A 27,500-nucleotide genomic window follows, 5' to 3' on the forward strand; every position below is an offset into this window, starting at 1 on the left:
TGCTTGTATAATTGCCGCATCCCCCACACCCCTCTCCTCTTTCCCTGCATTACATACCCAATAAACCTTTGTTGTGCCACATGCTTTTCTTCGCTTGCTGTAAATAAATAATTGTTGCAGAAATGTTCCCAGCTCGCCTTTGCCTTTTCCCTCATTGGTCCAGCATGGTTCGAATCCAGGTTTAGCTGGATCTTTATTCCCAACGGTCCGTTCCTTCTGGCCTGTACGTCCTTGGCAGTGTCGCTCGGCTGCATCCGATCCGGAAAGGTGATCCGAGCCGGTTCGGACAAGGCGTACCGAGGGCGTGGTTCACCAGTGTTTAAACCGCGTGGTTAATTTGGTAACCCGATTTCATCGGCGGGAGGACCCAAGGTCACGCGGTTGAGTTATTGGCGTCCACAGTCAGTTAAGCGACCCGCCGCGTCACAGAATTAACCGTGAGCGACGGCCTACAATTCCGGGGAGTCTGGTGAGAATCGACATAGCTTCCCCCACCTAGTGGTCTTCTCACCCGACCCCGCAACTATATATATATATATATATATATATATATATATATATATATATATATATATATATATATATATATATATATATATATATAATATTGCCCCTCCAGTACAAAACCAGTCGGAAGTTGCAAAAATTCAATATTGAGTTATTGGGTTTATTTGAAAGCCCCAAAAATAAGCTTCACAACGGTGTATCATACATGGTGGTCCGTCACAAACTGACCGAGATATCTTACGATGAAGTTTTACAACACACGTTATTGGGAAAATCGAAATAACCGGATATTAGTTTCTGGAGTTTGAGAAACTATTGCTGGTATACGTTACTAAGGACTTTGTTTAAACCGCGTGGTTAATTAGGTAACCCGATTCCATCTCAAGGACTTTCTAAGTCATACGTCGACAAATTTTAAGTATTTTAAGCAAATTTTAAGCATGCTGCTTTAAGCATGGGTACACGTTCCGCATACGCTGGCCAGAAGTTGTAAGCACGTTATGCGATCGTTGACACACGTCAACACACCTTACTTGTAAGTTACTCATAAGTCGAAACACGTCGAGGTAATGTTTAGCGTACCCGAAACTTATTTCTAACCTATGAGTAACGTGCTTTGAACCTATGTGTAACGTATCTCCAACACATATTGACGTATGTAGATGTATTTGACGTCTTCCGGACGACCACAGAACTTGCTGAACGTGTTACTAACTTACAGCTACCGTATAATGGCGTATTGGCAGCGTTTCGGGGAATTGGTATATAAAAATGGGGTTCACACAGGGGGAACCTGTCAGTGTTCCAGACTCCATGGTATATAAAAAAAAAATTTCTTCAGCATGACGGTGATGTTGACATTTAGATTTCAAGTGCGGTTATGATTTAAATCGTTGAGCGGCAGCCTATTAATTATATTATAACCGCAATAGAAATCGAAGTGTCAACATCACCGTCATGCCGAAGAAAAAAAAAAAAAAACCATGGAGTCTGGAACACTGATGCTAAACATTACCTCGACGTGTTTCGACTTATGAGTAACTTACAAGTAACGTGTGTCGACGTGTGTCAACGATCGCATAACGTGCCTACAACTTATGGCCAGCGTATGCGGAACGTGTGAGTCATACGCTGGCATACATCGAAAAACTTTGAGCATGTTAAAATTTGTCGACGAGCTCGGCATACTACGACGTATGCCAGCGTGCTCTTAACGTATACAAAACTTACCCATAACGTATTCGACATGTGCCAGCGTTTTAGACAAATTTTTCATACGTCGGCATACGCTGGCTAAATCGTCAAGGTGTGACAGGGCCTTTAATAGAATAACTGACTTTTGGGACCTGAATGTTGAGTGCTCATGGTTTCCAGATCTGTAACAATATATATATATATATATATATATATATATATATATATATATATATATATATATATATATATATATATATATATATATATATATGCAGTATAATATTATATTGGTGCTACTGTTTGGAAGCCTTGATTGTTACTCGTTTCAGTGAGCGATTATGTAATTATGATGGGTTGAGATTCACTACTTGAGGGTATTCGTGGGATGATATGTCGATCTGAAGTTTTGTACCAACCGTTCCTGCAGCTAAACTGGCCATACCTGCGCTCTGGGAGTTCCTGGAGCGTTATCCATCAGCTCAGTGTGCTCGACAGGCTGAGCGTGATACCCTGGCCCAGCTACTGAGGCCCATTGGCTTATTTGAGCTTCGAGCGAATACAATAATCCGTTTTTCTGGTAAGTCATCTGTTAACTTCTCTTTATTGTTTTTTTTACATCTTACTTCCCCAGTGATACTACATTCTTCCAATTGATGGGAATTTCCTCCTTTCCATTTGAAATCCTGGTTAAGTGGCAGATGGAAAGTAATGCTTCGCCCTTTATAATCAAATTTAAACGGAACCATGGAATCAAAATAATTTTCCCCACAACTGTGGAGTGAATGGTCCTGTGCCAGTCAATCTCAGCACTACAGTTAATCCTTTTCCTTTGTTGTTTCCACAGCCACACATTTTCCCATTATTGAGCAAGATTCCTTTGGAAAAAGTCACATTTATGACTTAGACGATTTGAAAAGGGGAAATTTTCATCCCTCCTCCTAGTTCTTTGTCTCTAAAGGCATGAAACAGTTTGGAGCAAGAAAAAATTGAAATGGCTCAAGATCAACATGTTTCCATCTTATTACCTCTGCCACCGAAGGTGGATGGGGGTTATGAGCTCCCCTGTTTTTCTGTGAGCAGGATATCTCAAAAAGTTTTATGGTAGGATTCGGACAAAACTTGGTGGACATGTTGAGTGTGTGACAAGGACGAATTGATTAGATTTTGGTAAAGGTCTGGATCCGGATACTGGAATTTTTTTAAGTGATTCTTCGATCACCATTGAGAGTTTGATAAAAAAAACGATATGCAGCACGATATCCCAAAAAGTTTTGAACGAATTCGGCCAAAACTTGGTGGATGAGTTTGTCGGTGACAATAACAAGCTGATTAGATTTTGGTTGAGGTCCGGATCCAGAACCGGCCCTCTCAGTGGGAAACAAAATGTAAACTGTTCAGTTTGGCAGAGGTATGCGCTCTCCTGAGTGTCTTTATAGTTGCACTTGATATGGCCCAGGTCAACATACTTTCATCACAAGTTGATATATCATGCATGGTCATGTCATTCTATGCCTAAGATTATTATTTCAGAGTTAAACTTTTAAATATATGCTGAGTAAAGACAATCTTGATCATGCCATTTTGCAGACGAATTTGTCACGAAGAAGTGGAAATACCCCATTGAACTGCACGGCATCGGGAAGTACGGCAATGATTCGTATCGCATTTTCTGCATCAACGAGTGGAAAATGGTAAATGATGGGTTCATAATGGGAGGGTGCAGTTGCACTTTTGATTAGAGGCCAACTTCATCATTGTGCATGACATGAAATCACTTGATTACCTTCCAATGTTGTGTGGCTGGGACTGTTGTGTACACAAAATGATGGCTGTTGCCTGTTGGCGTTTTGTACACAACTGCACACACAAATTGTCTCACGTACGTGGCCACGGAGAGCACCTTCAGGCCATCTGGTGCGTGCATGATCACTGACATGACGATCTACCTCCTAGATCCCCTTTTGTCCTGTGGCTGCAATCTACTTATTGTGTCTTGATAGTAGGAAGGTACACACGTTCATAATGTATTGTCGTGTCCAGCCCGATTAACACCAGCTTGGATGGATAGCCGAACAGTTTCAACTCGGAGGCAAACAGCCAAAATCCTTGGCGACTATGGCACGCGCGGGATGGAAGGCGGCGAAGGCGCATACCAGAACCGAAGCACACAGGTTTATTCTCAAACCCACAACGAACAGACAAACACAAGTAAATTCTAAAAATAATGCTTTAATAAACATAAATCAAAGATTTATATTGAAAATAAATCAAGAGTGAAGATGAAATGTGAGGTAAAACTAAATCCTAATTTGAGATGTCTCCACTCAGTCACAAAAACAGACAAGGGGAAGGATCAAAATAAAAGAAAATCCTCCCTTCATGCCAGCACGCAGCTTTGCGTCCAGAGATGACCTTGTAGGAGCCTCACAGTCGTCGACCTTCGAAGTCACCATGCAGGAAACTCACCAGATGACCCGAAGGCATGTTCCGTGGTCACGTACGTGAGACAATTCGTGCGGGCGGTCCTCAACTCCAACAGCCCACCGGCTGCCGTCACAGTTCCTTCTCACGATCGAAATTGCCAACACCACTCCCTCTCAACACCAGGTCGGCTCACAGCAAATGGCGTGGCCTTTCTCCTCGAACATTCAACAGGAGACTGCCAAGTTTGACCAGTGACGTGCTCCTCTCCTTCTCTTCAGATCCTCCTCCCCGATTATGCTCCCAATCACGTCACCCCGACTATGAACCTCGGGGGCGTGGCCTGCCGGTTGTGTTCAGACTTTGTCGGCAGCTGGGTCGGCCGATGTTGTTGTAAAAATGTAGTCTTTTTATGGCCAGCCCCGTAAATGCAAAAACGTAGGAAAAGGTCACAAGGGGCAATTGCATACTGGGAGAAACTAGCCTTTGACTATGCCTAGTTAACATAACCCCCCCCCCCCCCCCATGTGGTGACAAACAATCTTAAACTGAGTTTTTCCTATTTAATTTACATTGAGATGTTTCCTACCTTCCCACGGCTCATGCTATACTATACAATCTTATCTTCATTATGGGATTCCTCCATCTACTCCCACAAGCGTAACAGTATCCATCCATCCATCCATCCATCCCTTGGGACCATACTCTGTGCAGAGCGTTGGTGCTGCCTAAGCAGTCTCCTTGGCTATTGAGTACAATCCTGGACGGGTTGCCACTCCGACAGCATACCAGCAGGCTGGCACTCATTTTGCCGACTTCGGAAGGATGACAGGCAGAGTCAACCCCACCTCGTATTAATTCAACAGCCGAGTGGGATTTGAACTCAGGATCCTAGGATCAAAATCCCACCACCGAACCATTTAGCCAACACCAGGCATGTAACAGTATCTACACACTATTATTGGGACAGTTCACTCAAACTTGAACCCTCAAAAAACCACATGTTAATATATTTTTTTCCCAAACTGCAAAGCAGCATGTGCCTCATAAAATCATCTCAATATGACATTTTGTACAGCACAGTACTGCACTGCTGGTTTTGCTCTTAAATTTACAAGCATGACAACGCAATTTGCAAATAAGTGGTGTGAATTTAAAACCTCATTTTTCCTCGAATGTCCCAATATTTTTAGATCCTCATGGAGGATCTCTAAATCTTACTCACATTGTTGTTCTTCATCTTCTTCTTGTGGACTTTTTTGTTTCACAGCCTACAGTTTTCATCGAAACTTCCTGAAACTTGGCATATATATGTAAAAATACCCTGCGCAGACAGTAACGATCTCCGATTTTGAAAATTCCTCCTAGAAAAAAAAAGTTATGACGTCAAAATATCTCCGCTAATGGAAATTTCCTAAAAAAATTAGCTCCGAAACTAGGCAAGCTTTTTGAATTCTGTTTGCGGGAATTGAACAGGGCATTAGCAGAGATTAATTACCACACATATGATACATCACTTTGACGTAATATCAATTTTTATGACGTCATTCCTATTTTTTGACATTATTTTGTTCCACAACCCAGAGTTTTCATCGGATCTTCGTGAAACTTGCCATGTATATGCAGAAAGCCCACGCGCAGGCAGTAACCATCTCCGATTTTGGAAATTCTTCCTAGGAAAAAAGTTGACCTCATAATATCGCCGCTAATGGCAATCGCCTATACCATTATCTCCAAAACTAGGCAAGCTGTTTGAATTTTGTTTGCGGGAATCAAGCCGGGCATTAGCGCAGATAATTTATCGCAAACTTGATACATCACAATGACGTCATATTCGTTTTTATGACGTCATCATTAAGAGGATGAGGATCTTTGCTCATTTGGGCTTGTTGGTTATATAGTGTATGTATGAATGAAGGGCTCACAGGATAAATGAGAGGTAGGTGCACTCACCTTTGAGTTGCCTTGTCCGGGTTTGAATCTCGACCCAGCTATAAACTGTCACCCTGGTATTTCACATGCAGAGCGATGCATCACTGTGCATTGTCCCTCAAATGAACGTTAAATTTGAGGAATCATGTGTGAGCACTGGCCAGTACATTCTGTTTTGAAGATCCCACGGTGTCTTTAATGAGGACAAGGCCTCAACGAGATATTACCAGCAGCCTCAACAAATTCCAAATTATTTTACCTCTAATCAAACATCAGATTTGGCCAGCCGGTTTGCGAAAGACTTGGGTCAAAAATTTCCCGGCAACCCCACATGAATGTGAGTAAAATTTGAATTGTGGCCGTTAAAGAATTACATAGTATATATGACGACGGGCATTCAGAATGTTTCTTGCCTAACATAGAAAACAGCATTACTTGTTTTCAATTGTTTATTTATTTTTAAACATTGTCTGCCTTGAGTTGCAGGTTGTGACAGGATGATGCAGATGTAGCTCACTTACCTTTGAGCTGTTTAATTAATTGGACTTGATTCCCGACCAGGCGTCAGTTTCGGATCGGTGCTTCAGAGGCACGTCGTTGTATCACAGTGCACCATCCCTCATATCGATAGATGTTCAAATATGGACATCCCCTCTGCTATCGTTAGTTAAAGATTATATGTTTTTTCTAGAAGAGGAAATGAATTATCGCCAACACCCTGAAAAAATCCCAAAACCCTGTCCAACTCTCCTCCAGTCAAAATCCAGGCCTCGGCTGCTGGTTCGTGAAAGACTTGGGCCCAAAACCTTCCCTGGCCCATCCCCCACAAAGGTTGAAATAATTGGGGTTGTTAAATAAGTAGTGGGATCGGGAATCATAATTCATAGGACTTGTCTTTTGCAATTAAAGTATGATGTAAATTTTGTTGGCACCTGGCAAATTTTGTGTTGGAATGAACAGCATTAGTGCGTTTCTGATTTGGTGTAAATTAGGTTTTGTTCACCAAATTCAACGTCATTCATATCGATCTGATCATGAGAATATGTAGACAGATTCTTGCCTCATCCCTTCATGACTTTACATGCTGGAGTGATAGCCATTGTAACGATGGGTCTTCTTTCTCCAGGGTAGCGTCATTTGCTGAGGGTGTGGCTGTGCTCCTGATAGATTAGGGCAGGAATTTGGAATTTGACCATGGTGCCGGCGATTGCTCAACCTACTCTTTGCGAAGAACACCCTAGGATCTTTAACATCCATCAATTAATGCCGACAGATAGGACGCCCGTTTAAAGTTATTCAAGGGTCGGCACACACATTGATGAATCACCCTGCCTGTAAAACACCGGGATGAGAGTTTATAGTTGGGTCGAGCTTTCAACCCAGGCTCGACAGCTTAGAGACGAGTGTTTATGATGGATAAAATTACTTGTTCGGTGCATTTTGTTTACAGATGTCTCCATTCCTGGGAGAGCTTAAAAAAAGGTTTGAGTGGTTAGACAATAATTGGACATGAGACAAACGTGTAGGAAGAGCTAAAATGTACATTTTTACCTCTGCTGCCGAAGGTGAAGGAGGTAATGTTTTCACCCCTTTCTGTCTGTTTGTTTGTTTGTTATTTGCAAAATCGAAGATTTTTCAAGTATATTGGTTGGTCAATTTTGTTATTCTGTCTGTCTGTTGCCAACAGGTCACAATTTTAAACCGATCTTCATGAAACTTCACCACATGGTAGAGTTTGTCATAAGGAAGAAGCCTATTGTTTTTGAGGTCAATTGGTCAACATAGGTCAAACGTCAACAACTTCGGTGAGATTTCTAAAATACTCAATTTTCATCTGATTGACTTGAAATTTGAAGAGGATTTATATTTCAGGTCACTAAATTCAACGAGCTACTAATTATTTTTCATGTCAACAAGGACCAAAAGGTCAACATAGTCTGAAGGTCAACAACTAAGGTGGTATTTCTAAAATCCTCAATTTTCATCCCATTGACTTGAAATTTGCATATCAGGTCATTGCATTCAACCACCCATTATTTTTGAGGTCAAATTTGTTTTCTGGATTTTGCAAGTATCGTGCTCTGCATGACGTCGTCTTCTTGTTTGTTTGTGTGCAGGGTATCTCAAAAAGTTGTGAACGGATCCGGATGGAATTTTGTGGGCAGGTTGAGTGTGTGACAAGGACGAACTGATTGGATTTTAGTGAAGATCCGGATCCGAGGATTAGGATTTTTAAAAGTGATTCTTCACCATTGAGAGATAGGGCTAAAAATGATACGTAGCACGATATCTCATAAAGTTGAGGACGGATTCGGATGATACTTGGTGGACATGTTGAGTGTGTGACACGGAAGAATTGATTAGATTTTGGTGAAGATCTGGATCCGGATTCGAGAATTTTAAAAGTGATTTTTCACCATTGAGAGATAGGGCCAAAAACGATATGTAGCACGATATTACAAAAATGTATTGGGCTTGATATGTTATCGTGGATCAGACATTATGCAGCGGAGGTATGCGTGTTACGAATTTGGAAGCTTACTCCACACAACAGCCAGAGTCCTTATAGCTCAGTTATATCGGTAAGTGTGTGTTTCTAGTTAGGGTCCCGTCCCTAGTCTAATGGGAATTAAATGTACGTGTGCTGCGGAGTTATTTTGATAGATAGGATTTTTACATTTTACATCACCTACAACAACAACAACCCTCTGCTCTCGGCATTCCTCGCGCGCTCGCCGGCATGCGGGCATGTCTGGAATTCCCTGCCTCAGGCGGTGTGTGTTTCGGTGTGGATTTCACACCGTATATGGTCACAAAGCGTTTCGCTTCAGCTACGTGCCAAATAAGGGTATGCGTCGTTTTCTGCCCAATGGGTGTCGAGCAGCCCAGAGTCGGGGCGGTCATTGGCAAGAAGGCGGAGCCACGACACGCCGTCCACCCAATGAGAGCAGCCACGGACAAGAGGACTGTGCTCGGGAAGGGGAGAAGGAGCAACGAATGATTGCGTCCGGTCGGCTAAAAGCGCTTCGGTCTGGTCTGTCCAGTCTGCTCGAATGCGCGTCCAATCTACTCAAGTGCGCATCCAGTCTGCTCGAGTGCACGTCCAGTCTGCTCGAGTGCGAGTCCAGTCTGCTCGAGTGTGTGTCTCTGTCCGGGTCTGGGGCCGACTGCATCGCGTGGATCCGAGGCGTCTCGTCTGGTCCATTGCTGCGGGCGGTCGACCATCTCGACTCGGGAGATCATCCTGTGTCGCCTGCCTACGAGCCGGAGGAGCGTGCCAACGCCCAACGCTACCCTCCGTACCTGGAGCTTGGAGCGGCCTCTGTTGCGGGTTCAAGTCCTGTTACCCCAAGATCGTCGAGAACCACATGAGGTGGACAGGTCCATGTCTTTCTGGGCATTTGTGTGTGCGTGTGTGTGTCCTTGGTCCCCGTCTTTAAGTAACAACTGTGTAAGTGCTTTCTTTGCTCATTGTACATAGCATTTCTTATAGTCGTGATAACTCTGCTCCTTGTGTGCTTCCCTTCCCCGATTATTGTAAAATAAATACAGTAAAATAAAATAAATATTGTTGAATGTACCAGCTCGTTTCTGTGCTTCTTTCATTGGCTTAGCGTGTTGCATGTTGGGAAATTGGGAAACGGCGAATTGTGTATTTGGACCGACGGACCTCGGTAACCATCCGCTCGGGTTATGCACGGTTCGAGCACGGTGACAGCTCGTCCCGCTCGAGCTCCGTCGAGGGTGTGAATTCCACGGTAGCTTTACCGCGTGGGATTTTAGGTATGTTGAAGTTTGGCAATTAACCCTATCCCACGCGGTCGAATTATTGGCGATTCACGGTCCTGTAATGGTCCCGTGCCTTTCGGAGTTCTCCGAGAAGCACGATCTAGATTCCGGGTGTTCGGTGGAGTCGACTCTCCTGCTCCACCTAGCGGTCGTGCTCGCCACCGAGACCCAGCCCCACAACATGCGCTCTACCGTACCCTTCTAGTTGTTTTTGAATTGATCATCAGCGATAGAACATTTGATTATAAGGTGATGGTCCACTTTAATCTTCTTGAATATAAAAACATGAAACGTCATGGCCCAAAACTTTTCATGCATACAAGGGAACTCCAAGGGAGTATGTGAATGAAAACTGGGTACTTGGATCAATTTTAACATCCCTTTTGAAGATAATTAATGGGGTACTTATCATGAAAAAAACCCAAAACAGGTTTACCCTTGGACAGCCTGCTCTCCCTCATGCCTTGCCTTGGTCTGCTTAAAAATGCCTTGCCTTGGAATCGTGGTGTATTCTCACGGACTAATTAAAGTATATAATCAAAATTTGTCTTGGATTTAAGGATCGGAGCATGTGCACTATGTAGGAGTTCAAAATAGATTGGGGAAAATATAGTAATAATTACATTCATTTACCCCCCCCCCGCCTCCCTCTCGCTCCTTCCTCCTCCCTCTCGCTCCTTCCTCCTCCCTCTCGCTCCTTCCTCCTCCCTCTCGCTCCTTCCTCCTCCCTCTCGCTCCTTCCTCCTCCCTCTCGCTCCTTCCTCCTCCCTCTCGCTCCTTCCTCCTCCCTCTCGCTCCTCCCTTCTCCCTTTCGCTCCTTCCTCCTCCCTCTCCCTCCTCCCTCCTCCCTCTCGCTCTTTCCTCCTCCCTCTCGCTCCTTCCTCCTCCCTCTCGCTCCTTCCTCCTCCCTCTCGCTCCTTCCTCCTCCCTCTCGCTCCTTCCTCCTCCCTCTCGCTCCTTCCTCCTCCCTCTCGCTCCTTCCTCCTCCCTCTCGCTCCTTCCTCCTCCCTCTCGCTCCTTCCTCCTCCCTCTCGCTCCTTCCTCCTCTCTACCCTCCCCCCTCCTCTCTACCCTCCCCCCCTCTCAACCCCCTCCCCTCCCCTTCCCTCCCAGTATTCCCATCAGCAAACAAACAGGTGATATTTGCTCATCTTCAAATAAAAGTAAAGCTCGTTAGGGGTGTGTGACACTGCTGATGCTGGAGGACCCATCAATATCTGGATAGACAAGACATTTTGCTCATCATGCCTGTGTTCTGTCAACAGCACATAAACTTTATCTATCAGGTTATTGAGCTCATTTTGTTGGGGAAGAGTAAGTAAGCAGTAAAACAGTGGGTCGGGTCGGGGAGAGGAACAGGGAAAACCAGGAAGGGTTTTTTTGAGGGAATGAGACCAAGAACACAAAACAAAACAGAACAGTAGAAAGTGGGTTAATCCAACAACAGAAGATAGAGCGACACTTGGTGAGAGTAGGGGAGGGGGAGGAAGTCACAGGGGATGATCAAGCTCGATATAAATTATAAATGGCAAGAAAGGGGCTGAAAGAAGAGGAGAAAACAGGGGATTAAACCACAATTGAACAAATAACAGAGAGGTGGGTGAGGGAGAGGAGAGAACAATATAATAACCTGTAAAGGTAGGGGTGGGTTAATGAGAGTAGATAAGATCTTGTGCAGTGATGGGGGATGACATGAAGATGTGAACAACCATTTTGAATCCCTTGAGATGAATAAGATTGATTAAACTGGGGAAGTTAATTCCATAGGTGGTAGATAATAATAGGAACAAATGAGTGGATGTTGAACACTGATCCTGTATTTTGGGAGTTTCAACAGAAGTGGCTTGCTGGCAGATCTCATGCACACTGCAGAAACTTGGAAGAGACAGAACACAGAAAGAGGGTGCAAGAACAGAAAAGAGGTAAGAGAGACAGAGACCACAAACCTGAGAGGTGAGAGCGACAGGTGCAAAGATTCAGCTTCGTTGCAGGAGATTCCAATGAAGTTGAGGGCCTTAGTCTCCACAGAATTAAGACATGAAAGGTGTGCAGCAGGGTCACCAGCAGAGAAGAGCAGTACTGTCTGACGAAACCCTGCCACAGACATCAGTCACCCATCCATACAGATACTACCTACCAGTCCTGCCAATTATATCCATATACCCCTCTATCCCCAATGCTTCAAGATACCTATTCAAGGATAATACAAACCATTCTTCAGTGAGGATGAAATAAATTGTCCACAAGTATTCTTCCCTTGGCACCAATTTCTTCTTCAATCATGGTGTTTCTATTTTATAGGGTCTCAGGCTCATGGAAGAACTGCAACACACAACACACTGGACTTGACGTCAGACAAACACAGCCATTAGGGGCTCGCAGCTTCATCTACAATCTTGATTTGCAGGCAAAGGACACTTTCACTTTGAATCAGAGTATTGAATCGGCAGATATTGATGTGTCCACCTGATTTTATGTTTGTTTTGTATTTTAAGGTGAAGCCACGAGACGCAAAGCTCAATCTTTACCACACATGGCTGTGGAACAACCACAGACGACTTGGTTTCGACTAATCCAGAGGAAACCCAGGAATGATCATTCACCTCCAATCTCAACCATCCAGCTGTGCGAAAAGATACGTGCACCAAGTGTACAGACCTGAACGCTGTTCCCTCATGAACCGTAGCTGCATTTGAACCAATCAAGAAGTGTTTTCCCCATCATCCTTACAAGGATTTATTCTAATATCATATGAACTTGAGAAGCCTCTGCCTTGGATTTCATGATGATACCGAGCATTTTTTATTTTTGCCATTTTCCACGCTCTTGTGTATCCTTGTATTTCTTGAGCCATTAAATGGTTCAGAATTATTAGCTCAAGACAAACACAATACAATGAGGCTATTTCATTGGATCACTTTCCTTTTTTAACTGTTCAGTACTGTTCAAAGATTTCAAACAGTGTAATGATGATTGTTGTACACATTAGGAATTGTATGAAAAGTTGAGCTGTATTTTTTTTTAATGTGTAATATGTTCAAGGAATTGGGTGCAAGTATAACGTTTGGTTAATGAAGGTCCTGTGTGGCATTCAAAAGGCCTTGGAACAAGGGACGCCAATAGGTCGAAGGAAGGCCAATAATTTAATTAATAATAATAAATAAATATTTCCTTACGAATTTTTACAAATAAAACACTTTGGCATTTCTTAAACTACTGTATCCCGGTGTTTGAACTAAACACCCTTCGTCTTTGTTTTTCCTTCAAACTAAACACTTATTTGTGTTCACTTCTGCAACAATGCTGATACTTCAACTGTGACACTAATGAGCTGCTAAAATAATTCTGCTTGCTTTAATCTTGTAATCCTTTTGTGGATCATTTCAAAAATTACAGGAGACCATGTATGAAGTTTTGTGTATTTTCTGTCGTTACCTTGTCGAGTGAGCAGTATGTGAAATTTTTATCAATAGTATTGTTACGGTTAAAGGACACTTGTTGACCTTGAAATGGACATTTAACTTACTTTGGATAAAACAAAGATGAAATAAATGATTATCCATGAGCCTGAGTTTTGATTTGTGTATAGTTCCACTGACCTGATGGTTGATTGATCCAATATAGAACTTGGACCATAAAAACATTTCTCAACGCATTCTGGGCTCCGATGATTAGATTGGGTTAGGGTTCACAATGTGTGGAAGCATACTCACCTTTGACCTGTCTAATCTGGGTTAGATGTTTGAACCGACTCTAAACTGTTGCATCAATCCGCACACTATCCTTCATAAGGGTACGAAGCCAGTTGTCATGCCTCCCATAATTTGTTAGTGAACGTGTAAGATTTTATAGGCCATTGTGTGTTGATACCTCGGCTGTATTCCAAACTCTTGGCATTATTTAAAGGAGGTACAGCAATGGCATAGTTAAATTAATAGAAATGATGCAAACTCAGCCAGGTGCTGTGTTGGAGGGGCATATAAGGAGTGGGGGGAGTTGTTGAGGATCCCAAATTCTGCCATATTTGCATACGTAATAAATAGCCCCATGTCAAACAATCACAAACAGCAAGGTTGCATTTATACAAAAATGTGTTTCAGACATTGCATCACAGTTTGTACAACAACCATTCAAGTGAGAACTCTCCCCACAACCATTACCTACCTGCTTACAGTTCAGATTTACTTTGAGCAGGACTCAATATTTCATGGTAATCCTTTCTCCATGTTGGCACATATGTTAGCAGCTTGGCATACTCTAACAAAAGGGTCTTCCAATAGCAAGAAACATCCTCCATGCGCAGATGCTCAGTGACGAATTGGTGACCCCTGCAAAGACAACATAAATGGACCACCTCTTAGTGAAGAACCTGAGCCCACTGGATACTTCACCACCATTCAAAGCTGTTGAATATGCACCTAGTAGATAAAATTAGTCGACGATGACCAGAGACATGATCTCCACCAATGCACCATTTATGAAATGCTTATTATTAATGTCTTGGCAACCACACATTCATGTTTGATATTGATCATCAGACTACTTTTTCTTTGTAACCACTATGCAATACAGTGCCTGTAGAAAGTCTACACCCCCTTTGAAAATTTTCACCTTTTGTTGCCTTATAGCTTGGAATTAAATTGTATTAAATCATACTTTTCCCACCTTTATTTACACATTGTTACCCACAACTTCCAAGTGAAAAACAAATTACACAAATTTCCAAAAATTAAAAATACAAAATGAGAATATCTTGGTTGGATAAGTGCCCCCCCCCTCCCCCGAGTTAATACTTGGTGGAAGCACCTTTGATAGCAATTACAGCAGTGAGTGAAGTGAGAGCGAGAGAAGAACCTTCAGAGTTTAGGCTTTATTCCATTTGATTGGAGCCGCTTCTGTGGGCACACTGGGGAATACAGGTTCAGCTAGGAGTACATAAGCAGTAACGTATACATGTGCGATTAATCATTGCAGACTAAATCCGCGTAAGCACGGAGTTCGATATAATCTCCATTCTCACCAGTCAATGAGCACCTTCAGTCAACGAGCATCAAGTGAACAGCCGATGTAAATGGCAATGCCCCGGGACAATCACCCCGTGCCGCGGAGACCTCCCCTTATACGCGAGACGCACAACATGTGATCCCGCGTCATGTCCCTCAATTCACCTCAATTCACCACATTCTCCCCACCTTTAAAATGCAACTAGGGGCCCATCTTACACACCATGATTGCTTTAGCACTATAGGAGTATACATTTCAAGCAACGCGGACTAATAGGTCTACAGAAGCATACATGCCAAGCAGTGATTATTTTGAGTTGTAGGAGCATGGAAATGAGCATCGATATATGATATAATGGGCATATAGGAGCATGAGCAGCGAGAATGCCGATAATCCCCTTTACAGATTGAGTCGTCGAGGGGGCCTTATTCGTCGACCTCTCCGGGAGTAAATGGCAGTTTCACTTGAGGGAGACTCCCGATCCTCTTAGTGAGCCTCGACTTGTGCCGGGGATGACTCCTCGATCGCTCTCGGGTGGAACGCGGCAGCCCCGTCGCCCGGTGGAGTTCCTGGGGGGGGAATGTCAGAAGGAGGAGTGCCAGAAGGTGGTGTACCTGCGGGAGCCAGATGGCGAACCGACACAGTGGTCTCCCTGCCATCCGGGAGCCTGACATGAGCATACTCTGGATTAGTGTCAATGAGTTCGACCCCCTTCACCAGGGGTTCATACTTGCTTTGTCGGACCGGGCGTTTCATGAACACTGTACCGGGATGGGTCAGCCAGTTGGGCACCGTTTGACCGTCAACATAACGTCGCTGGTGAGTAAACATTCGTTCGTGAGGAGTTGCATTGGTGGACGTGCAGAGCAAAGAGCGTATGGAATTCAGAGCGTCGGGAAGAGTAACCTCCCACCGCTCGGGGCCCAGTCCTCTCGATTTCAGCGCCAGAGTTACGGCTTTCCAAATAACTCCATTATACCTTTCCACCTGCCCGTTTCCCTGTGCGTTGTAACCCGTCGTTCGACTAGTTGCTATGCCGAGCTCTAGTAGGAATTGTTTTAGCCCGGCCGACATGAAACACGGCCCTCTGTCTGAATGTATGTACGAAGGTTTCCCAAACATAGCGAAGAGGTCAGAGAGACAGTGCCCGAGGTCATATCCGAGCACGGAAATGCGAAAGGGAACCTTGAATATTCATCAACAATGGTGAATATGTATCTGTTGTCTGTCTCGGTCGGCAGGGGCCCTTTGAAGTCGATGTTTAGTCTCTCGAAGGGGGAAGTGGCCTTGATCAGTCTGCCAGATGCCGCGCCAAAGAATCTGGGTTTTAGTTCAGCACAAACAGGGCATGAAGCATTCATTTGTTTAATATCTTCAACAGAATAGGGAAGGTTTTGTCTGCGCACGAAATGTGCCATTCTGGTTACCCCTGGGTGGCAGAGAGACAAGTGTAGGTCTTGCAAAGCCTGACAGATTGTTGCCGAACTGTAGACCCGAGAGAAGGTATCTGCAGCAGGGTTTTCCTTCCCGGGCCGGTAAACAATGTCGTAACTGTAGCAAGCTAGGTCTATCCGCCATCTCATAATTTTTTCATTCTTAATTTTCCCGTTATTTTTCCCATCAAACATGAATGCCACGGATCGTTGGTCCGTAACGAGCGTGAAGTGGTTTCCCAGTAAATAATGTCTCCATTTCCGCAGCGCTTCGACGATGGCGTACGCTTCCTTCTCTATCGCTGAGTGTCTCTGCTCGCTTCTAGAGAGAGTTCTCGAGAAGAACGCGACCGGCCGCCCAGACTGATTAAGTGTAGCAGCTATGGCGTGATCTGAAGCGTCTGTTTCCACCACGAAGGGCACCGAGCTGTCGATCGATAAAACCACGGACTTACTGATATCATCCTTGAGGTTGTGGAAAGCTCTTACAACAGTGGCATCTGGTGGAAAGTTTTTGCAATGCACTAGGGGATGTATTTTCTCGGAGTATTGCGAAATCCATCTTGCATAGTAAGCGAACATGCCGATCACCCGGCGCATTGCCTGCAGGTCCTGAGGTGGGGGTAGCTCACAAAGTGGGCGCAATCGTTCAGGATCAGGCTTAATCGTGCCGTCGGCTATTGTGTAGCCGAGAAGATTAATTGACCTTGCCGAGAATACGCATTTCTCGTAGTTGAGAGTCAGATTATATTTTCTAGCAATGCTCAAGAATCTGTCCAGATTCCTATCATGTTCCCCCTGATCCCTACCGCACACTGTGACATTATCCACGTAAACAAAAGTGTCTTTGAGGTTTTCATCTGAGATGATGTCGTCCATAACCCGTTGGAAGCAAGCTACCCCATTCGTGACACCGAAAGGTATTCTCCTGAATTGGTAGAGGCGCCTCCCTGCCTGGAATGCGGTGTAAGGTTTGTCTTCCTCTCGGATGGGAATTTGATGATAGGCGCTTCGCAAGTCGATGGTGCTGAATACCTTATAATTGGCCACGTGTTCGACCATCTCGTCTATGCGCGGCAGGGGGTAGGCATCGAGTTGGGTAAAGCGATTGACCGTTTGGGAATAATCGACAACCATTCGTTTCTTATGGTTCTGACTGCTGGTTACTAACACCTGTGCGCGCCATGGCGAATCGCTCGGTTCTATAATTCCTTCTTCCAGTAATCGCTTGATTTCTGAGGTGATGAAATTCATGTCAGCAGTGGTATATCGCCACGATTTAATCGCTATCGGTTTGCAGACCGGCGACAAGTAAGCGAACAGCTGGGGGGACGTCACCTCCGCGGTGGTCAACGCATTTAAAATTAGACGAGGTTTGCTTCCTCCAAAGGGTATTTCGACGCTCGTGTGCTGCTTGAGGACATTATGACCCAGAATTACGTCTGCGCACAAATCACGAAGCACCAGTACCCTTACATCCCGATGCGTGTACCCTTTTACGTCCAATTCAACATTGCAGTACCCTCGTACGCGGGATTGTAGTGAGGTGGCGGCCATGCATACCGTATTGTCTGTCGGGTGGATCTTCCATTTCCTGCCCTTCACTAGCGAGCTGTTGACGAAACTTTCAGAGCTACCGGTATCAATCAGTGCCTCAGCCTTATGCCCGTTAATTCGTATGTTGATGATAGCCTTGGATAGATTCCCCGGGGAGGCTGCAGTTAATTTATTTTGCGAGTAGAGAGCCGCAGAAGTGGGTTTATTTCTCCTTAGAGTAGATTTACATACCCTGGCATAATGCCCTTTCTTGTCGCAATTCATGCATGTGGCATCTCTGGCAGGACATTTTTGACGAGGGTGCCTTTTGTACCCACAAAAGAAGCATTTACCAGCCGGAGCAGTTGCTGAGGAGTTTGACGTGGCCTGGGTATCCGGCTCCTCGGGTGTTTCTCCATCCCCTATGTCTGGCTGTGTCTGTGCCAGTGGGGTTACTTGGGTTCCCATCGTAGCAGCGTTCATTAGCAGCATCGGTGTCCCAAATGACTCAGATTGCTGCTGAGCCATATCCATCGCTCGTGCCTGATCGATTACCTTGTCAAGAGTGGGTTGCGCTTTCTCTAGTAAGCGTTGCCGTATGTGGGCTGATCTGAGTCCTTGGATGAATGCCTCCCGTGTGGCTTCCTTTCGGTGTTCCTCGGCGCTTACGGCCCGGAAGCTGCCGTCTTTTCCCAGCTGATTCAGAGCTTGCAGGAACTGATCGATTGTCTCCCCGGCTGCTTGCTTGCATGTGTTGAGAAGATGTCGTATGTATACCTCGTTCTTGGGCTTCACGTAGAGCGCTTGCAGCACGTCGATCGCTGCTTCGTAAGTGTCGCACTCCGAGAAGAGCCTGTACACGCTGGGCGAGACATGATTCACGAGAGCGGCGAATTTGTCAGCTCCCTCCTCGATGATGGTCAGATAGTGTGAGAAGGAACAGAACCAATGCGACCATTTCATTTCTGCGTCAGTCGCGTTTGGGTCTGCGTTGAACCTCTCTGGTTTGTAGATCTTGTCCATCGTTGGTTGAGAGAGCCGAGAAAACCAAATGGAATAAATTGAAGTGAGAGCGAGAGAAGAACCTTCAGAGTTTAGGCTTTATTCCATTTGATTGGAGCCGCTTCTGTGGGCACACCGGGGAATACAGGTTCAGCTAGGAGTACATAAGCAGTAACGTATACATGTGCGATTAATCATTGCAGACTAAATCCGCGTAAGCACGGAGTTCGATATAATCTCCATTCTCACCAGTCAATGAGCACCTTCAGTCAACGAGCATCAAGTGAACAGCCGATGTAAATGGCAATGCCCCGGGACAATCACCCCGTGCCGCGGAGACCTCCCCTTATACGCGAGATGCACAACATGTGATCCCGCGTCATGTCCCTCAATTCACCACAGTGAGTCTGTTGGGATAGTTCGCTACCTACTTTGCATTCCTTGAATGGGAAATATTTGCACATTCTTCAGTGCAAAACTGTTCAAGTTCAGTCAAGTTGCATGGGGAGCGTTGATGGACAGAAATCTTCAAGTCATTTCATGGATTTTCGATTGGATTTAGGTCGGGGCTCTGACTCGTCCACTCAAGGACATTTATCTTTTTGTTCCTTAGCCACTCCGGTGTAGCTTTGGTCATCATGCTGAAAGGTGAACTTCCATCCCAATTTCAGCTTTCTTGCAGATAAGAGAGCAGCAAGTTTTCCTCTAGAATTTTTCTGTATTTTGCTCCATCCATTTTCCTTTCGATCCTTACAAGTGCCCCAGTACCTGCTGCTGAAAATCATCCCCATGCTTCACAGTCAGGATGGTGTTCTTTAGGTGATGTGCTGTGTTGGGTTTGTGCATTTGTTACACAAACATTTGTGTAACGTTTTTGCATTTAGGCCAAAAAGTTCCATCTTGGTTTGTCAGACCACAAAACTTTTTGCCACATGGCTTCAGAATCTCCAGAGAATTTTTGCAAACCTCAAACGGGACTCAAGGTGGGTTTTTTTGACTCATGGCTTCCTTCTTGCCACCCGACCATACAAGCCAGACTTTTGGAGTGCTTGGGATATTGTTGTCACATGCACAGTGACCAGTCTTTGCGATAAAGGCATGAAGCTCTTTCAAAGTTGTCATTGGCCTCTCCGATCGTTCTTCTCCTTGCTTGGTCATCCAGTTTGGAGTGATGGCCTGATCTAGGCAAGGTCTCGGTGGTACCATACACCTTCCACTTCTTAGTGATTGTCTTGACTGTGCTCCAAGGGATATTCAATGCCTTTGAAATATTTTTACCCATCCCCTGATTTGTGCCTTTCCATAACTTTATCCGAGAAGTCTTTTTAAAGCTCCTTCGTGCTCATGGTTGAGTCTCTGCTGTGAAATACACCACCCAGAAGAGGAAACCCACAGGAACAGCTGATTTTATTCTGAAATAATCAGAATCATGCGAATTTAACATAGGTGGAGGCCAATTAACTTGGCGTGTGATTTTGAAGGCGATTGGTTACACCTGAGCCAATTTACAATTGCTATTATAATGGTATTATTGACACTTATCCAAACAAGATATTCTAACTTTGTATTTTTAATTAATTTTCTGAAATTTGTAGAATTTGTTTTTCACCTGGAAGTTGTGGGTTGCGATGTGTAAACAAAGGTGTAGAAAGTCTGATTGAATGCAATTTAATTCCAGGATATAAGGCAACAAAAGGTGAAAATTTTGAAATGGGAGTGCAGACCTTCTATAGGCACTGTACTTAATACCATATGCATATGCAAAAAATAAATGCAAAATGGTTGACCCTCCACAACACATTCCTCCATTTTTTGCAAACATCCCCCCCCTCCTCCTCCACCCATAATGTATACATGACATGCAACTCTCAGCGGTACATTCACGCCCCCCAGCAAATGATGCTACTCACAGCAATGTGTTGCATACATAATAATAATAATAATAATAATAATAATAATAATAATAATAATAACAACAAGAAATAGCTCTCAGATTTCCTTTCAAAGCTTTCATTCAAAAAAATATCCCATTCCCTATGATGTCATGGGTTATGGTACAACAATGCACTTTGACAAACTAAACGATCAAGTTGGAGTCAGTTTTTATCCACTGCACAGCCCAACAGGATGGTATCGAAGTAGCACACTCACGTTTGAGCTGTTTCGGCTGGGTTTGATCCCCAAGCCGACTATAAACTATCTGATTGGTACTTGCAGGCATCACAAAGTGTGTCATCCCTTAGATGGGTGTCAAGCTGGAGATGCTTCTGATGGTGTTGATTGTTGAAATTCCAAAAAGCAGGCGAGTTATCATGGGCACCCGAGCCAAATTAGAAGTTCCTGCCCTATCCTCCAGGGAGAACTCCAACGGCACAACTGCATCCACTCAAAATGGTGCAACCAGCAGTCTTGAGCTGGATGCATTTGGAACTGATCCATTTTATTCCCAATATTTCCAATAGAAGGTTTGACCATAGCACCCTGCCATGATAATTGCCTCTTGGCAAAAGGAGCTGCTCATATTAACTGTGCATATGGGAGGGGTTTACTGACTAGTCTTCTTTCAAGGAATCTTCATAAACTAGTACATGCCCGTTAAAAAAAAAAAAAAAATTCAAACCGTGACCAAGAAACAACAACCACACAGGCTGTTCCAAAGCTCTCACGTGCCCGTACGTGCGTGGCCCGCAAGTTCGCATATCGCAGTCACGATTATTCGCAATTTAGTTTGAATGGCCAGTTATTCAATTAGTGCCAACGTATTTTGCCTTTTCGCAATGTCATCGCAAGAAAAAACACAAAGAAGAGAAGAGAAAAAAAAATTACTTCCTGCTTCGGAGCATACCAGCTCACTCTGATGTTACCGAAATTTATGCACCGTCTAATATGAAAACGATCATAACTTGGGGCATTGTGTTTATCTATAAATGCGCATAAGAAATCGAGAAATTATTAGAATACACGGTCATCACTCTCCGGTCATCACTCTCCGGAAGTTCGTACGTTGTAACCCGTAATGGGCAACGCGGCTGAGGTTCCCTTCCCCATCGGCCACGCAGCAATGTGTCTTGTCATTGGTTGGTAAATAAATGGCCATAACTTGGGAAGCACTTGTCCAATTAATATCACACCTTGAAAAGGCATATCCTCAGGTCCCCAGTAATATATCTGGCAAGTTTCAATTATATCGGACCAGTGGTTGTCGAGAAACAGCGGTCGGTCACACACACACACACACACACACACACACACACACACACACACACACACACACACACACACAGGCACACACACACACACACACACACACACACACACACACACACACACACACACCTGGAATTATAAATAGATATGAAGTAAAAACCAACCAACTCTTGGCACATTTTCACTTATCACAACGGTTATGATATAGACAAGTCTGGAGACAGCGATGGTTCACGAGCAATGTACACGGTTGGCCTTGTTTATTTTTTGACCTTCGAAGGGACGCCACAGGCAAACTGGCGGAAATCGGGAAAAACGTAAAGGATGAAAGTTGAAGTACTCGAAGAGCACAACTTGCATACCAACTTTCATTCAAAATAGTTGAAAACCCTAAGAGTTCGATTGCCCATTTCATTGATTTTTTGACATTTTCTAAGTTCGTGACCTTGTGACGAAAATGAAAAATCGAGCTCAGTGGGGCTATGCTGGTGCCATTGCGCTAACCAAATACCGAAACCCCTGCCAGATTCAACAAACCCCCTCGGAGAAGATGTAACTTCAAATCGGCTACCCCCTAAAAACACGTTTTTTGCGCGTGGCTCTGCACATAATGGGCGCACCACGCCCATTCTCAGGAAAACACAACTTGATCATGATATAAACCTCCCACCCAAATTTTATCAGGATCGGATCAAAACCCACGGAGCTATGCTCAGGACAGACAGACAGACACACACCCATAACGAATATAGTGGTCACTTACTGACTCGTGAACCAATAAGCCTTCTTCCTTTTCTATGTTATGAATTATGATACAAGGCAAAGTAACATTGTAATTGTTCTGGCATTGTGAATACTAGCAGAGGACTGCCCGACAGGCGATCTTGTTCCAAGCATGCAACACGTTCTTCTGACACGTCCCTTTATTTGGGTGGTGCATAGGCAACAGACCACTGTCTCGATTGCTCCCCCCAAAAAAGAAATAAATAAATATCACCCACATTACATACATGAAGCAAAAAATGTCAGTTCAGGTCAGGTATGGGAGCATGCAGCGGAGCAGCTCGTCGCCACACCCACTTTCCACCAGTACTCCAGGGGTCTCAGTCTGGTCATCCTCCAGGCAGATGCATGGCCCATCCCCATCTCTAAGATGCCGATCAATCTGCTGCAATCATGAGGCACATGGTTGGCCCATTAGCTTCCTCTATTCATGAGGCTGCCTCGCTGAGAGAATCTGATGAGCAGGATCAGCATCAGGAAAACGAGCCACATGCCCAGACAACCGCAGCTGACGCTCACAGACTAGACAGGTAACAAATCTCATGTAAGTCTCTTTCAGCAAATGCTCATTGGACACAAAGTCTGACAGCGATACCCAAGGATTCTCCGAAGAGACCTGGTATCGAAGGAGTTAGGTTTCCAACTCAGATCCTTGGTCTGACTCCAAGTCTCACATTCGTAGAGCAAAATTAGAAGCACCAAGGACTTAAACACTCGGACTTTTGTCCTCCTGTATCGGTACTGACAGCACCACACCCCATGATCCAGTGAATCCATGACACCCCAGGCCCAACCCAGCTGTCTATCGACCTCTGACTTACAACATGCAGAGGCATGAATGTCACTGCCAAGATAAGTGAATTTCTCCTTGACCTCAACATCCTCGCCACAGACAGGTGCAGACAATATAGCAGCACCCAAGATGTCATTGTAAGCTAGTGTCTTAGTTTTGACCCAGGAGACCCATAATCCAACTGGCTCCGACTCCGTATTCAGCACCTTGAGGCCTCTCATGAGGTTACCCAGAGTCTCCGCAAAGATGACTATATCTGTGAAATCAAGCCTAGATATCTTGACATTCCCAAACAATGCACCGCAGCGATATCTCTCCAACATTTCCCCAGAATCCATTCCATACAAGTGTTGAAAAGTGTAGGGGCCAGTACACACCCCTGACAAAATCCAGAAATAACTAGAAACAAGTCAGAGATGGAACCACCACACCTCACAGCACTCAGTACCAGAGTATCGTTCAGAAATCAGATTGATCAATTTTTGTGGCACCCTAGGAAGACCAAGAATCCTCCAGAGGGCAACCGATTCACTGAATTGAATGCTTTGCAGAGATGGCCAACATAGGCTGCAAGCAGCCCCTGGTGAAATTCTCACCTACATTCAGTGGGGACCCGAAGAGGTAGGATACGGTAAATCGACCTATTTGGTGTAAAGCCAGACTGCTCTGGGCACTGGTGCTCAAGCAGATGGTGGCGAACCTTTGTAATAATTATCCGAGCAAAGACATTGCCTAGCACTGGGAGCAGCGTCACCGCTCCGTAGTTGTTGCAGTTGTTCTGGCAATCACCCTTCCCTTTTCAGAGAGGGATGACAAGACCCCTCTTCCAATCAGTTGGGATGCCTGTGCTCCAAACAGAGCACAGAACTGCATGCAATGACATGAGTACAGTATTTCTACCAGCCTTGAGAAGTTCAGCATGGATGCCACACATCCTAGGAGCTTTACCCCCTTTCGACCGGTTCACCGCAGCCAGGTTTTCCACAAACCAAGGTTGTTCACAGTTGATTTGAGGGTCAGCAATAGGGATAGTAACATCCCTGACATCCAACTCAAGAGCTGGTGGATCAGCCTGGTACAGCCACTCAAAGTAACCAGCCCAGCAGGCCTTCACTTCAGACTCCTCTGTCTAGAGCTCACCACCCTCCGCTCTAACTGCAGTACACCGGTACACCAGGACAGGCTTGGAGGAATAGAATGCACAGATTCCTCTGTGAGCAGGACAAGAATCACTTGACCACGGGTGATGCTCTACCCTTTCACAGTTTCATTGCACATCGACCTCATTCTCCACCCTGTGAGCAAATGTACAGATTTAGACCTCAGCTCCCTGAACAGCTCAGTTCTGCCATCAAGTCTGACCCTGCAACTCTGGTCAATGGTATCCAGTGTTCCTTGGGAGACAAAGTTTCTCTTCGCCTGACACTGGGTTCCAAGACACTTCCCGGCAACATCAAGGATGGTAGTCTTGAAGGCATTCCACAACTCTTGAGGATCCCTCAAAACATCAAGACCCCCCAAATCCCCACTCAACCTGTTCACAAACTCCTCCGCTCCCCTTTCATCCTTGAGCTTGCCAACACCCAGCCTAACCTGGGATGTAGGTTCTCTCTTGGATTTGGATTTGAGATTCTCTTGGATTTGAGCTACAGCTTCAGAGAGTTGCTGCAAGAAGCCTGTGGTTGGTATTGAAGAACTCAGACCCCAATATTTTTAATGCCGTGAACAAACTTTGGTACGTTACGTGTGCTGAAGGTTGTGGTCAAGTTTCATCAGAATTGCATGTGTAGTTTCTGAGAAGAAAGCAAATACCTATTTTGGGGGGCAACCCCCATATACTGTTACGAATCTGGAAGCCATGAGCACTCAACATACAGGTCCTATAGAAGTTATATCGGTAAGTATGTGTTCTTAGTTAGAGTCCCCGTCCCTCGTTTAATGGGTGAATAAATGAACATGCGCTATGAGTTATTTTAATAGTTAGGATTTTTACATCACTCACAACAACAACTACGGCTAACACATCTCCAACTACAACAAAAACGCCATGTTCACTCTCAACGGCGACAACCCTCTGCTCCCGGCATTCTCTGCGTGCTCGCTGGAATGCGGGCGTGTTCGGAATTCGTTCGGGGATGGAATTCCATTCACAAATATGGTCATGAACCGATTCGCTTGGCTGCGCGCCAAGTAAGGGAATGCGTCGTGTCCCACCCAACGATGAGCGGACTGAATTACATTCCCAAATATGGTCATGAAACAATTCGCTAGGCTGCGCGCCAAGTAAGGGAATGCGTCGTGTCCCACCCACTGAGGACAGGCCACGCCTGAGTGAACCGCGCCCGAGAGCGATAAAAGGAACGGAGAGGAAATATTCGGGTGGATTTGCTCGAGCGAGAGAAGAAGAATTCGCGCCCGTGCAAAACGCATCTCTCGAGGCTGGGCGAAAGGCATCTCGTCGCTGGCGTGCTCAGGTTCCCAGGTCATCTCGTCTTGTCGCTGGGTCATCATCGCATACATACATATATATATATATATATATATATATATATATATATATATATATATATATATATATATATATATATATATATATATATATATATATATATATATATACATATACATTTATAGACATATATACATACATATATATTGTTACGGCGCCGGGGTCGGCCGCCAACCGACCGCTCTGACGGAGCCGCAAGTCGAGTCGGCCCGACCAATCGCCCGGAATATATATCGCCGCCCGGATAAGTCCGAGTCGACGGGTCCTTATACAAGAACCGAAATACGCCAATGGGCAGATCACGTGGGGTAGGGTCGATTGCCAATCTTCAATGTACCTAAATACCCACGTGATCCAGCTATTGGGGTATTCCACCCTCGACGGAACTCGTACGGAACAAACCGCCGAGGCGAGCCTGTCCCGTGTGCGATTCCGAGCGGCTTAATCGCTGAGAACCGTCAGTCCAAATCAGTCCCTTTTACGGCAAACCAACGGCTTTCAAACTCCCAACACACAAAATGCTCAGTCAATGAAAGAAGCGACGCGACGAGCTGAAAACATTTAACAATTGGGGTATTTATAAATAATAATGGGGAACTAGGGAAGCACGTAAGAGCAGAACTATTCCGACTATACGAAATGCAATGCAAAGATTTACAGCACACAAAGCACTTGACAATTTCCTACTTATTAGATGGGCCCACGGACACACGTACGCACACACACACCCCAGTAATGGTGGCTGAGGCCTTTAATAACGGGCTCCAGCTCGGAGGACAGATGAGCTGAAACCCAGAACCTATCTTGAACCTCTCCACCTCGTGTGGTCTTCAAGTTGTTCGGACCCGGGCTCCAGCGAGAGCGAGCTGGACCCAATCGCCGTGAGCCGCGATCCTTCCCGAGCTCCAGCGAATCCTCCCACGCTTCTCAACACGTGCTGGTGAGACGAGGCACCGATCCTTCCCGTCGATGCGTCGCTTCGCCGAGGAACCACCTCCAAGAAGAGGTTGATGAGTCGTACCAAGCCGGGAACCAAAAGGAGAACAAAGAGCTCCACGAACCAAGAAGAAGAAGCCACCATTCGCAGCTCAAGCCGAGCAACTGGCTCAACTTTCTTCCAAACCAAACAGCTCTTCAAAAAGCCTACCGAGCCAAGCAGGACCCGAAGCTCTGCTGAGCAACTCCTCTGCAGGAGCAAAAAGCTTCCGAAGGCCTCATCCCTAACCCAAGCCAAACAGGACCCGAAGGTCTGCTGAATGACGCCCCTCAACTCCCACTTCGAACACGAACAAAGAAAAAAAATCTCCTCTTTATCCTTCTCCGCCCCCTTCCCCCGCGCCCACGCCCAGTGTGATTCATGCCCTTGTGATCCATCCCCCGCTCAACC

The 27,500-nt window shown here is 45.1% G+C and overlaps 2 protein-coding genes across 5 annotated transcripts in view; one reads left to right on the forward strand and one right to left on the reverse strand.

Annotated features, from left to right (window-relative positions):
• The window catches only part of MBD4 (methyl-CpG binding domain 4, DNA glycosylase), a 71,657-nt gene extending 58,246 nt beyond the window's left edge, over positions 1 to 13,411 (forward strand). For both annotated transcript variants that reach the window (XM_085897936.1, XM_085897937.1), the window contains 3 exons: positions 2,132 to 2,281; positions 3,292 to 3,395; positions 12,342 to 13,411. In XM_085897936.1, the coding sequence (XP_085754062.1) occupies positions 2,132 to 2,281; positions 3,292 to 3,395; positions 12,342 to 12,419 (332 nt within the window). In that variant the 3' untranslated portion in view covers positions 12,420 to 13,411. The remainder of the gene's footprint in view (positions 1 to 2,131; positions 2,282 to 3,291; positions 3,396 to 12,341) is intronic.
• The window catches only part of POGLUT1 (protein O-glucosyltransferase 1), a 94,977-nt gene that overhangs the window by 24,756 nt on the left and 42,721 nt on the right, over positions 1 to 27,500 (reverse strand). For 2 of the 3 annotated variants that reach the window (XM_085897938.1, XM_085897940.1), the window contains exon 11: positions 13,905 to 14,174. In XM_085897938.1, the coding sequence (XP_085754064.1) occupies positions 14,015 to 14,174 (160 nt within the window). In that variant the 3' untranslated portion in view covers positions 13,905 to 14,014. Of the gene's footprint in view, positions 1 to 13,904; positions 14,175 to 27,500 lie in introns of those variants that run through there. The other variant, XM_085897939.1, reaches the window with a different exon arrangement.

This window comes from Eptatretus burgeri, chromosome 10, assembly GCF_056783735.1.
Source record: "Eptatretus burgeri isolate ZD-2024b chromosome 10, Ebu_testis_v1, whole genome shotgun sequence".
In the NCBI taxonomy this organism is placed as follows: domain Eukaryota; kingdom Metazoa; phylum Chordata; class Myxini; order Myxiniformes; family Myxinidae; genus Eptatretus; species Eptatretus burgeri.